We start from the raw sequence: 13,259 nt of genomic DNA, 5'->3' as shown, positions 1-13,259 counted from the left end.
TTGAATTTGGACTTTTGCCAAGTTATTACGCTAAGGCACGAGTACAGCTTACCTTTTTTAGAAATGGGTTTACAAACTTGCTTTTTACTAGGCACGAGTTAGTCGTAAACTCGTCTTTTACTAGGTACGAGTTGAATAAACTTGTCTTCTACTAGACATGAGTTTCATTCAACTCACCTTTTTCTAGACACGAGTTACCGACAACTCGCCTTTATCGAGCACGAGTTTAGTAAACTCTTTCTTTACTAGGCATGGCTTATTCGCCGAGCTATAGTTCTTAGGCATGGGTTTGATAAACTCGCCTTTTACAAGGCACGAGTTATACGCCGAAGCACGGTAAACTTGCCTTCCACTAGGCACGAGTTACTCGTCGAGCTACGACTCCTAAGCACGAGTTTATTTAAACTTGCCTTCTACTAGGCACAAGTTCAAAGTAAACTCGCTTGGATCGTTAAATGTAAATGCGCTGAGTCCATTGTCTTATAAACCTCTTCGTAAAATTCGCAGAGATCAACTTCATCTCTCAACGAACTGGGGGGGGGGGCTTACTGTTGGACATGGGTTTTACCCCCAACAAGGCCTATAAAATAATGGGCTCAGCCCATTTAAAAGGAGGTGACTAGGAAAACCCTAGACCTCATCCTTCTATAAATAAGGAGGCATCCCCTCCTTGAGAAGGATCCTCTTTTTGATCTCTTGCCTCACTTCTGACTTTCTAGAGAGAAACACCAAATCACATGCTTTCTTCTAAGCACTTGTGACCTTTCGTTGTAGAACTACGATTGGCTTGATCCCCTCTCGGGGTACGTAGGCAACCCTTCACCGGGTCCAGCTATAACATATCACACCTCTTTTACTCTCCATCTATCCAGTTCAAGCTCATTATAAAGACCTCTCCTAACCCCACCATCGAAATCAGTCTACCCCCAACGAAGCACCGATTTCGGTTCAAACACAAGTGAAAATAATTCAGGAGTTGTTATTGATAAGTAGATTTAAAGTTAATTATCTAGGTTTAAGATACAAGTTAAAATAAGCTTTAGCACCAACCAGTGTGTTACTGAAATGTGGATTGAATTGGACATGGCATTCTCTTTCAAAAAGAAAAAAGTTTCATAAAGATAAAAATTTGACAGACTCCAACTTAGTTACTAGACATACAATACAATGGAGTTGATTACGATTTGACTAAACAGGGTTGAATGATTTATGGGCACAAGTTTTGTTAGTTGGTAACAAATCTGCTCATCATTTTCTGTCCTTGGGTCGTCACAATGTTGTTACGGTTTATGTTCAGCAAAACTTGTTTTAGACTTTTGACCACAATTGGACACTATACGACATAATTACTTATGATCTGTACCAATGTTCAAATAATCGCTAAGCGATAACTAGACATTTTACAAAGGATTATCGATTTATGTTCTAAACTGATTATAGGGATCGTCGTAATGTTTTCTCGATTTATGTTCAGCAAAACTTGTTTTAGACTTTTGCCATAATCGGATTCTATGCGACATAGTTATCTATGGTTTATACCATTGTTCAAAAAACGGTAGGCGATAACTAAATGTTTTATAGAAAATTATAGAAAATGTTTTATAGAAAATTATCTATGGTTTATACCAATGTTCAAAAAAATGGTAGGCGATAACTAAATGTTTTATAAAAAATTATCGACTAAACTGATTAAACGGGGCCTAGATGGAGCCTAGATGTCAATAAATTATTGATTTATATTTAGTACATTTATATTAGATATTTTAGTTTTTAGGGTTAATTATAAAATTATTTTGATAAATTATCAAAAGCATAACCACTTTCGTATTCGTAAAGGAAGAAAAAAAAATCCGCTTCGAATTTCCTTCTTTTCGGCGGCAATTCAACTGCACCCGCTATAACGTTTCAAATAAGTGGTTGAAATAATATACAAAAAGATAAAGAAATCAGAAAATTTATAGATTTGTACTTATTTTAACATATTCAAACTGTTTTAGATTGATTTAAACCAATTTAGAAGGGTTTAAACCGGTTTGAACTGTTTAAATCGAATTTAAAAAAAAAATCGTTTCAGTACTGATTTGTTACTAGCTCCGCCTACGCATAGACCGATTTTTAGAACCATAATCTATACACTAATAATTCATTTCTAAGCACACCTTAGTTGATAAGTTTAGTGAGAACACCAAGTGACTAAGGTTGAAGCCCTGATAAATAGTACACCATAGTCTATGAGAAATAACAAACCCAAATAGTACAAGACGTTCTTAGTTACAAGTTTACAACTGGTTTGCTTCATAGATTAACAGAATGGCTTGAATGTGAACATGTCCTTTCATGTCTCTACATTAACCAAATTAAAGTTCATTTACATTCTTTTTAATTGTCTCGTGTACGTAATAACACCAGACTCACATGACTTGATATCCCAAATCTTTTTCACTGTAAATGAACATAATTCGTGTTGATATTTATTTATAATAAAACAAAATTAAGTTCAACGCAATTTTGTCATTTCAAAGATGTAGCAATGGAATATCTCTTACAACAGTAGTGCGACTGTACTTTTTCCTCTTTGGACCCATATGCCTCTGACTACTGACTTACACCTATTCAAAAACGATGGAGCATTATGTATATTTTTTTGCCAATCCAGTATGTTCATCACAGAACAAAGGATCTACAAACCGCCACTGTTAGACCTCAAAACTTAAAAAAGACATCGAAAGCTTCCTACTTTTTTTCCTTTCACTACGTTTGCTTCTTTACTCTCTAGGAAAAGAAAACAAACAGAAAATTCTAAAAAGAAACAAACAAAAAAAGAAAACAGAGGAAGAAGACAAGAACTAGAAACGGTTTTTTTCACTTAACATTGTTGCTTTGCATCGAGACCAGGCTATATCAAACTGTCCCCACTTTTACCTCCTATCTCCCCAATCTGCCACGTGTCACCACCATTCACCACCGGAATCTCTCCTCCGAAGCCTCCTCCAAGATACCCGATACTCATATCTTCCAAACCGTACCCGTACCGGCATCCAAACTCATAATCCAACCCATCACTTCCACTTCCCAACGCCAGAAACGCTGCTCCATCGCTCTGCTCATTTAACAGAGACGCAAAACTTCCGTGACCTGAATTTACAGTACTACCCTTGGCTTCGGTTGTGACTGTTCCTTGACTCATCGTGATGAGGGAAGCAGAGCATGAAGAGGAGGAGAAAGAGCGGTTGCGTTTGGAAGAGCTCCGTCGTGTTCCACCGCCGACGGGAACGTCGCGGAGTGTTCCACCTTGAGTCCAGTAACGGCGGCAGGATTTGCAGAAGTAACGAGGCTGCAAGAGGTTGTAGTTGTTGTAGTAACAGAACTTGGTGATTACAGAGTTGCAGCGAGGACAAGGCAGCGGCTCGGCCATATTTGGTGGTGGGTAAGCCGCCGTAGAGGTAGAGCCCTGAACTCTGGCGGGTTTCGATTCTGACGGCATAAATTTGAGACAGTGAGGAAACAGACAGAGATTTGCCGGAAGAGAGAGAGAGAGAGAGAGGAAAGCGAAAGAGAAGGGTGGTATTGCGAGAGTGGCTAAAGTGGGTTTTATATAGTCTAGGATCTCTGGATTTAGGCCTTGTCATGCAGTTTCAGACTTTCAGTATTATTTGAAAAAATTACTTTGGATTTTCGAAATGTTTTAAACATCTGTTCAAATCTGTTCAAACATCTGTTCGGATTTAGTTCATATATTCGGATTTCGGATTTTTATTTTGTAGAGTTAAAAATTTTAAATATGATTGGGATATTTATAATTTTAGTTTGAATGTGGTTTGGATTTGGTTCAAAGCATTGCATGTTCAGTTTAAGTTCGACTTTGGATACCTTTTTTAATTAAGTAACTAGATTTTGACCCGCACGTCCGTGCGGGTGTTTATTTTAATTTTTATATTGGAAAAAAATATATATGTATAGTAGTGTATTTTCATATTTACCTCTATTAAATATTTGTCTAATATAAAGCTATGCAAGTAATAAATGAAAATTTATTTTGCACGTAAAGAAGAAGAAGATAGAAAAACTCAACGTAAGCTTATTGGTTACACAAATAAAAATTTTGGAAGTAAAGAAGAAGAAGATAGAAAAACCTTTTTGCAAGTGAAAAATGAAAATAATTTTTGCCAGCAAAAAGAAGACGACAGAAGAATTACAGACCTTAGGTTTTTGGATTTTGAAAGTGATGTGATACAGCACTAGCTTAGGGTCATATATATAGAATTTTGTCTGGTATTTTTTTTGAATTATCCAATAGACTTTACACTTAAGATTTTGTGGTTATGATAATAGTTGGTTAAATTTTTGAATAATTCAAAAAATTAGGAACAATAAAGATTTTGTTATAAAAAAATCTTTGACTAGATTTAGACACGAGTATTGACAGGCATTGAAATTACTGTTCACGGTTTTCATTTTTTTTAAACAAAAAATCAAACAAATTTGTAATGCAACTTCTAAAACATGAGATTTTGGTTGATGTAAGTTTTTGATTTGAGTTAACAATTTTACAAAGGGATAAGTCAAAATTGTAACTCAAGTACAACACATCTTAAATCAAATCTGAACTCAAAAAATTAAATGTAATGCATGATTGGTAACATTTTTGAGTTACAACTCTAACTCAACCTAAATCAATGGTAACTCATGTCACCAATCAAAGCCACTATGAAATGAATTTAAAAAAAAATAATTTGTTAAATATAGTGGATATGAACGTGGGGTTTCAGTGGAAACCAAAAAGAATCATAACTCAAATCTTAACACATTACTTTTTTTCTTGATGTTGAGTTAGCATTTGATTTACCAATTTTACTAAAACGATAACTCAAAAGTGTAACTCAACCACAATACATTAAAAATCAACTAGTAACTCAAAACTCCAAAACTAATTCATGATTGGTAATATTTTTTGAGTTATCCCTCTAAATCAAACTTAGTCAATGATAACTCAGTCACCAATCAAAGCCTTAGAATCCGATTACAAACTGACTTACACAGAATAACAAATTCTGATATTTTCTATTTAGTTTGGTTCGATCCATATCTCTTAATATCCTATGTATCTGTTAGGAATTGAATCCAATTCTGTGCTTTAAAATAATAATGAATCAAACGTATCTTTATTCAAGAAAGCAAAAGAGTCGTACAATACAACTGTTAGAGATCACAAGTCTAATAAGTAAACAAAACTAGTTTAATATTTCTCTTGATCTTTCTCTCTTGCTCTTTATTGTCTGTGTTTCGGGATGATCTTCAAGTCTTGACTACTCCTCTATTTATAATTCCAGCCACCGACCTTAGCTTTCCTTTTCCAAATTGAGTTAACAATTTAGTAAACCGTCACAAGAAGAAGAATGGAAAAACATCTAACGTTTTCCTTTTATTTGTGCAGGTCTTCAAACGTGCTTGGACTTTGTGTGGGCCAGAGATTTTGGGTCTTTACTTCACAATTCTCCACCTAAAGCCCATAATCTCCTAAACACATTTTGGCCCAACTACCTTTTATCACGTCTTCGGAAACATCGATGAACTTGGAGTGTTTCTTCTCCTTCCTCGAGTTCCTCCATAGACCAAACCGTTTTGAAGATCCTAATCCGTCATCAATCACCATCGTCATGCTCCTAGTCCTCCTCGAAGCGGTGGCGAAGTCTATTAGCGAATTTCGATTGCCATAGCTCCGTAGTAGCTCGTACGCCGCTACCTCTAATTCACCTCTTTTCCTGCTTCGATTTATTTAGCTCGAGATCGACTCAATCTTCCAAAACCGCAACTCTCTCCTTCAATCGCATCAACTACTCTTCCAAGGTAAGATCCATTATCCAAAAAAACAAAAGCTCGCGAGTTCTTTTAATTTTTTTTCTCTCTGATTTATGAATCTGTATCTAACACGTCGTAGGTGATGGATGAACTTTTTCAATCTTGCCGGATTTGTGTATAACCCTGGTAAGATTCTCCGTCTTGAGTTTGCTTTTCATGGTAGATTATCTCTTAGCATAACTGTGAGATGCGTTCTTCAATGTGTTGGTTTTGAAGTTTTATGAACCTTTTGAAGCTTCGTTTTTGCTCATACACCTGTCTCCCTGCAGCTCTTGATAAAGTCAATGTCTTTATGGTAGCTGTTTAAGACTATGTCTAATGAACAATTTTGCTTCCCTTGCAGCTGAGATACTCGTCTCCCTTCAGCTTCCATAGCTGTTTAAGACGTTCTCTCATGGTAGTCATCTTTCCTAAATCAATTTCCTTATTGATTTAATCATCCTCTCCTAACTCTTTGTGTTTGATATCTCTTCAGCTTCTCCACCTTGAGCTAAGAATTCTCTGCCTCGCCTCTCCTTCCCCACAGGTAACGTTTCCTTTGAACTCTAAAGTTCCTTCATTGTTGTTTAAAGAAATAACCGGAGCACTGAACTCATTATTTCTTCTATGGCGAGGTTACAACAATGACGTTACCTGTGGCGCTCCTTCCTCTTAGGCGATGTTTAAGAGATCACAACAGAGATCGAACTTAGGCCCGGGTAACGCTTTAGTTAGAAAATCTGCTGGATTCTTGCTAGTATGAATCTTAGATAGGTGAACCTTGCCTTCTTCTACAACGTCTCTGATGAAGTGATACTTGTTGTCTATGTGTTTAGTTCTTTCGTGATGAACATGGTTCTTTGCTAGGGCTATAGCGCTTTGAGAATCGCAGTGTATCTTAACACTTTCTTGTTCAAAACCCAACTCTTCACATAGTTTTCTCAACCATATTGCTTCTTTCGCGGCTGCAGTAAGAGCCATGTACTCTGCTTCAGTCGTCGAAAGAGCTACCACTTCTTGTAAACTTGATTTCCAGCTAACTGTATTTCCCCATACTTGAAACACGTATCCAGTTACAGACCTTCTTCTGTCACGATCAGTAGCGTAATCAGAGTCACAAAAACCTTCAATGCTAAACTTTGAGTGTTTAGTGAACGTTAGACATCTTCTTGTAGCACCTTTTAAATATCTCAAAACCCACTTTACGGCTAACCAATGTTCTCTTCCAGGTTCAGACATAAAGCGGCTTATGAGTCCAAATGCAAAACCTAAATCAGGTCTCGATCCGACCATTGCGTACATAAGACTTTCTACCGCGCTTGCATACAGTATGTCTTCCATGTACCTTCTTTCTTCTTCCATCTCGCCTTTAGTAAGACTCTTTAGTTTGAACTGAGATGTGGTAGGAGTATTTACAGCTTTTGCTTCAGACATACCGAACCTATTTAGAACCTTTTCCAAATAGTTCTCTTGAGACAACGTTAAGATTCCCTTCTCTCGGTCTCTAGAAATATCCATTCCTAATATTCTTGAAGCTTTGCCTAAATCTTTCATCTCAAACTCTTTGCTTAAGCTCTCTTTCACGCTTCTGATTTCTTGTTTATCTCCCGAAGCTATAAGCATATCGTCGACGTACAGAAGTAAGTACACGGCTTGCTCTGTGTTCACGTTTCTCATGTAAACACATGGGTCTTCTCTGCTTCTCACAAACCGTTGGCTCTTCATGAAGCAATCAAACTTGCGATTCCATTGTCTTGGTGATTGTTTCTAACCATACAGTGACTTCTTCAGTAAACAGACTTTATTTTCATCTCCTTTCTTTATGAATCCTTCTGGTTGATTCATTAAGATTCTTTCTTCCAAATCTCCATGAAGAAAAGCTGTTTTAATGTCCATCTGCTCAAGCTCATAATCCCTGTTTACCACGAGAGATAACATTAATCTTATCGACACATGTTTCACAACAGGTGAAAACACTTCATTGTAGTCGATTCCTTCCTTTTGAGAATATCCCTGAGCAACTACTCTTCCTTTATATCTTGGATCTTCGACTCCAGGTATTCCAGGCTTCAACTTGAAAATCCACTTGCTGCCTAAAACTTTTGCATTTTCGGGTTTTTCAATTAGTATCCAAGTGCCAGCCTTTTGATGAGATTCCATTTCATCACTAGCAGCATTCTTCCAAAATTTGCTTTTCTTGCTCATCATAGCTTCTTTAAACGACTTAGGCTCGTCAATTTCAATCTCTTCAGATGCGGCTAAAGCATAAGCCGCAAAATCAGTATCTTCGAACCTTGAAGGAGGTCTGATCTGTCTTCGTACTCTGTCCCGTGCAAGCATATATCCTTCGAGATCAGGTTCTCCTTCTGAGATTTCTTTTTCCTCTTCAGAACTGGCTTCTTCTGAATTTTCTGAGATTTCTGGTTCAACAACTCCACCTTCAACCAGTGAGTCTTCGGTTTCTGATGTAGGTAAAGTAGGACCTTCAATTAAATCTTCTTTGAATGATACTTTCTTTTTCTTTTTCCCTTCTTTTCCAGAATCTGCAACTTTTTTACTAGTATCCAACGTGTGTTTGTACATCTCCTCCTCGTTAAACACAACGTTTCTACTAGTGACGCATTTGCCTTCCTCGGATAACCAAACGCGATATCCTGTAACCCCAAATGGGTATCCCACAAAAACGCCTTTTAGAGCTCTTGGGCTTGTTTTCTCTTGAATGGTATGGACATATGCCGAGCAGCCAAAACGCCTGAGATGGTTCAACTCGGGTTTCTTTCCGGTCCATATCTCTTCTGGAAGCTGGTAGTTTATGGCTGAACTCGGAGATCGGTTTATGATATAAACTGCTGTTGATGCTGCTTCAGCCCAGAAGTCTTGACCCAATCCTGATTCTGCGAGCATACATCTTAACTTTTCCATAATTGTCATGTTCATCCTTTCAGAAACACCGTTCTGTTGTGGTGTATACGGACAAGTTGTGTGTCTTTTGATGCCTGAGCCTTTGCAGAGTTTGTCAAACTGTTTATTGCAAAACTCTAACCCGTTATCTGTTCTAAGACACTTGATCTTCTTCCCGATCCGAGTCTTCACAGCCTCCTTCCACTCTTCAAACTTGCTGAAAGCCTCATCTTTGGATTTTAGAAAATATATCCAAACTTTCCGAGAATAATCATCTATGAAGCTTATAAAATACTTGCACCCTCCTAGGCTTTCTGGAGTAGACGGTGCTCCCCATAGATCTGAGTGTATATACTCCGAAACCTCTTTCGAAGTGTGCTTGGCCGTAGGGAAGCTTTGTTTATGAGACTTTCCCAGGACACAAGTCTCACAAAACTCCAATTTATCTACCTCATTGTTTGATAAATATCCTTCCTTCACAAGCACATTTAAGTTCTTTAAACTCATGTGCCCTAACCGTGCTTGCCAAGTCTTCGTCATGTCCACCTCAGCTCGTGTCACATTCGCTTCTCCTTTGGGAACCGTCCATTGTAGATAATATAGGCCTTCATTGTACTTTCCAGATATTATCTCTTTTCCCTTCGTATTTGCATCCTGCTCGCTCAAGCATTCCATACGAAATAAGATTTCTGCTCATGGTTGGCATATATCTTACATCAGTAAGTATCACAATAGAACCGTCAGGTCTCACGATCCTTATCTTGCCAATCCCTTTGACATCGCAGTGAGTGTTGTTTGCCATCAGAACTCTGCCTCCTTCGAATTCTTCTAGATCAAACAGAACATCTCTGTTTGGAGTTATATGGAAAGAACAACCAGAGTCCATAACCCATTCTGAGCTGCTGTCGTGTGTACTAACTGTTAGTACAAGTGGCTGCTTCGGCTCTGCAGCTATATTGGCTGCTTTATGCGTTTTCCTCTCCGGACATTCCCTTTTCCAATGCCCTTCCTTTCCGCATACGAAGCACCCCTTGTTGTTCTTGTCGTATCTAGGCCTTGATTTAGAGAGTCCGTGCCTGCTCTTCAATCTGCCTTTCCCATTCCGGTTTCCTCCCTTGTTGGATGATCTTCCTCTATCTTCCACGTACAAACCTTCATCTTGTGACTTTGAAAGCTTTCCACTTTCAAGTAACTCTCTCTTCTTAGACCTAGCGGCTCCTGTCACTTCATTAATCTTGAGAGTGTCCCTGCCGTATTTGAGAGTCTCCTTAAGATGATCGTACATACGGGGCATCGAGTTAAGTAACAGGATAGCTTGAACTTCTTCCGAAACGTCCACATTCAAGTTGTTAAGATCTGCTACTAACTTTAGAAAATCATCAACGTTTGCGTCAATGCCTTTGGAATCGGTCATCTTAAACGTGTAGAACTTGTGTTGTAAGTAGATACGATTTGGCAAAGATGTCTCCGTGTACAGCGTGTTTAAAGCGGTCCACATCGCAGCAGCTGTATCACAATACCTGATCTTCCTTAAGATTTGATTTCCTACGTTTATAACGATCAGGTCTTTAGCCTTCTCTGATTTCTTGAGCTTTTCTAGATCAATCTTTGAACCCGTCGTTTCTTCTCCTGCGTTCTTCGTATCTCCTTCTGATTCATCCTTGGTAGGTGATGTATCCATCAGAAGAGTCTCATCGGTTAGGATATCCTTTAGCCCTAGGACTCCAAAGTGAGCCATCATACGAACCTTCCACAGCGAGAAGTCTCCTGTTCCATCGAACCGATCTGCGTCGATCCTTTCGATCCTTGGCGTTGACATTATGTCTAAAGCACCCTTGCAATCAAACCTGGATTGCTCTGATACCACTTGTTAGGAATTGAATCCAATTCTGTGCTTTAAAATAATAATGAATCAAACGTATCTTTATTCAAGAAAGCAAAAGAGTCGTACAATACAGCTGTTAGAGATCACAAGTCTAATAAGTAAACAAAACTAGTTTAATATTTCTCTTGATCTTTCTCTCTTGCTCTTTATTGTCTGTGTTTCGGGATGATCTTCAAGTCTTGACTACTCCTCTATTTATAATTCCAGCCACCGACCTTAGCTTTCCTTTTCCAAATTGAGTTAACAATTTAGTAAACCGTCACAAGAAGAAGAATGGAAAAACATCTAACGTTTTCCTTTTATTTGTGCAGGTCTTCAAACGTGCTTGGACTTTGTGTGGGCCAGAGATTTTGGGTCTTTACTTCACAGTATCGATAACTGATAACCGTTTTCTACCTTTGACGAGAACTACATGAAGAAGAGATTAACCTCGTTTCATCGGATACCTAAATCGTCCCATATCTTCATAGTAAATAGTTCTCGAAGAACTCGTCTAAGCTTATAATAATAGCTATCAATGAAGAACTAGACAAAAAAAGGAGAGAATGGTTTAGAGACATACAAACCGATGAAGAGAATGCCAAGAACCCAACTTTACAACCTAGCCTCCATCGTCAAAAGCCGCACAAACAGGAGGATCGACAGGCGCTCCCGCTAAAAACGAACCTGCCCAATAATTTTAGAAGGTTCGTCGTATCATTTCTTACCAAACCAATGTTTGCTAGATGAAAATAGTAGCAGCATTAAGCAGTCAAAATTTTCGTAAATAATGTAGTTATTATTGGGCTTACCTTGGTGCTTATAGGGCCAATAAAATGAATAACCCATTAAGATATCAATTCAATTTTGTTTCTTCAGATTGCAACAATATACCAAAACCTTCTTCCAATAGCTTTACGTCTTCCTCTGCATTTGGTGGATGATGACGCTCTTTCACTTCTTCAACTGTGCGATTCTCACATTTGGACCCCACGCCGTCTACTACTCTGCCACTCCCTTGTATGCCTTCCTTCTCGAATCTGTGATTTCAAAATTTGCTATGGCTTTTTCTTGTTTAGTCATTGGCTTAATCCAGATTGTATTTATTTGGCTACCTCGTGATCTAGAATCTTCCTCTACTAGTTGATGAGAATTCCCAAATTTCTGGATATGTAAATCCGCAGATCTGAATATGACACTCTTGGAACCTCCGTGAAGACTGCTCTTGTCTACCTTGCTACAACTTTGGTTAAGGTCATTTTTGCTCAACTCTCTTGATTTGTATCTAAAACTCTTGACAATGTCTTATAGCTAAAGCTCTTTGCTTGCCTTTTTCATCGCAGCTTATTTGTTTGGCAACTTTTCTGCAAGTATCTGAGACTCAAGTATTAGATCCATACCAGGAAGCACTGAAAGCAATGATTGGTTTCATCGATGTTGCTGGTCTGTATTTTGCTCTGGCTCAGCTAACTCACAGGAACATCTCCCAGAACCATAAGTTTCAAGCTGTTGGCCTTGGTAAGTGGATCGCTGCTGCTAGCTACACAAAATATTGTTATATTCTGAAAACGTGTTGCAAGTCAATGATATAACAGTAGAATTGCTTTTAGCGGGCTCAAAGAAAGACTTCTTTAGCCTTCCCTCAGTGATTGTTAGCATCACAGAATATTTAATCAAAGAGATGTGTTCTTTTTTTTTGTTCAGGATGGGCATTTGCAGATGCTGTTTGCACAGGTTGGCACCTCTTTAGGTTGGTGCTCGAGGACTGGAGTTCCTTGGAATTATGTTTTACAAGGGCTTGAAGCCAATGCAAACCTGGAATTGTATGTACCAATCTTCACTTCTAGAAAAGATCCATCATACACACCTTTTGTAAATTTTTTGTGTCAAAATTCAGGTGTTCAGGATATCTTTAGCTGCGCTAGGTTCGTTGATGTGGCTACGCAAGAACAAACCAAATACCATGATCCCCATCTTATACACGTGTGCACTGATCATCGCCACAATGCCTTCAATCACAAGGTATCTAAAGGGAGTCATGGGATGGCATTTCCCAAAAATTGTTGGGTTTGAGATGTTAACTTCTCTGGTGATGGCTTTCATCAGTTGTCAGCTCTTCATCCTCTGTCAGAGACCGTCCTTGTGATTCCACTCCGGTCGAAAGACCAAACAAATTTGGACTGTTCTTAGCTAGAGAGCCTTTGTTTATGGGCAACTCTTGGGACGTACTTGCCTTGTTTATGGGAAACTTGATCTTAAATTTGTAGAAGAATATTAAACACTTAAAAAAAAAGAACATTGATTTTGGTCAGTAGCGGACCCACGAAGGAAGTAGGAAAATTATGTTAAATTGCAGTTGTAAGGATGGATGTTACAGAAATTTTCGCTAGTTAAGTCAAAATTATCTAAAGTCGATGATGTTGAAGTGGGTAGAAGATTAGTTATGAAGTAACTGAAGCATATATTGTCAGTCCCTTTACACATTAAGAACAGAAGCCGTATTATGTCGATTGGTTATTTTTGGATTCGGGCTTTTCTGGTAGAGAAGTTTTTGACCTAGAATTTCAGTTTGGGTCATAACATTTCGCTTAACACCCGAATTCATTTTTGTTTCTTTTGAGGGCTATAAATTTAATTTTTTGTTTGTTTTAGTTTG

General features: G+C 38.2%; 1 protein-coding gene and 1 pseudogene across 1 annotated transcript; one reads left to right on the top strand and one right to left on the bottom strand.

Moving 5' to 3' along the window:
- Positions 1-2,507: 2,507 nt before the first annotated feature.
- Positions 2,508-3,638, bottom strand: LOC108821053 (dof zinc finger protein DOF1.6-like). Its single transcript, XM_018594098.2, has one exon. It carries the CDS (start codon positions 3,482-3,484, stop codon positions 2,897-2,899), a length of 588 nt encoding a protein of 195 aa, XP_018449600.1. The 5' UTR covers positions 3,485-3,638; the 3' UTR covers positions 2,508-2,896.
- A 7,908-nt stretch (positions 3,639-11,546) lies between these two features.
- Positions 11,547-12,812, top strand: LOC108821773 (uncharacterized; annotated as a pseudogene).
- The last annotated feature ends 447 nt before the right edge of the window (positions 12,813-13,259 follow it).

The sequence above is a fragment of the Raphanus sativus genome, unplaced genomic scaffold (assembly GCF_000801105.2).
Source record: "Raphanus sativus cultivar WK10039 unplaced genomic scaffold, ASM80110v3 Scaffold1499, whole genome shotgun sequence".
Taxonomy (NCBI): domain Eukaryota; kingdom Viridiplantae; phylum Streptophyta; class Magnoliopsida; order Brassicales; family Brassicaceae; genus Raphanus; species Raphanus sativus.
This window is presented reverse-complemented; position numbering and strand designations above follow the sequence as displayed.

Coding starts and splice junctions, on each gene's coding strand:
- LOC108821053 (XM_018594098.2), bottom strand. CDS start 3,484: ATGCCGTCAGAATCGAAACCCGCCAGAGTTCAGGGCTCTACCTCTACG.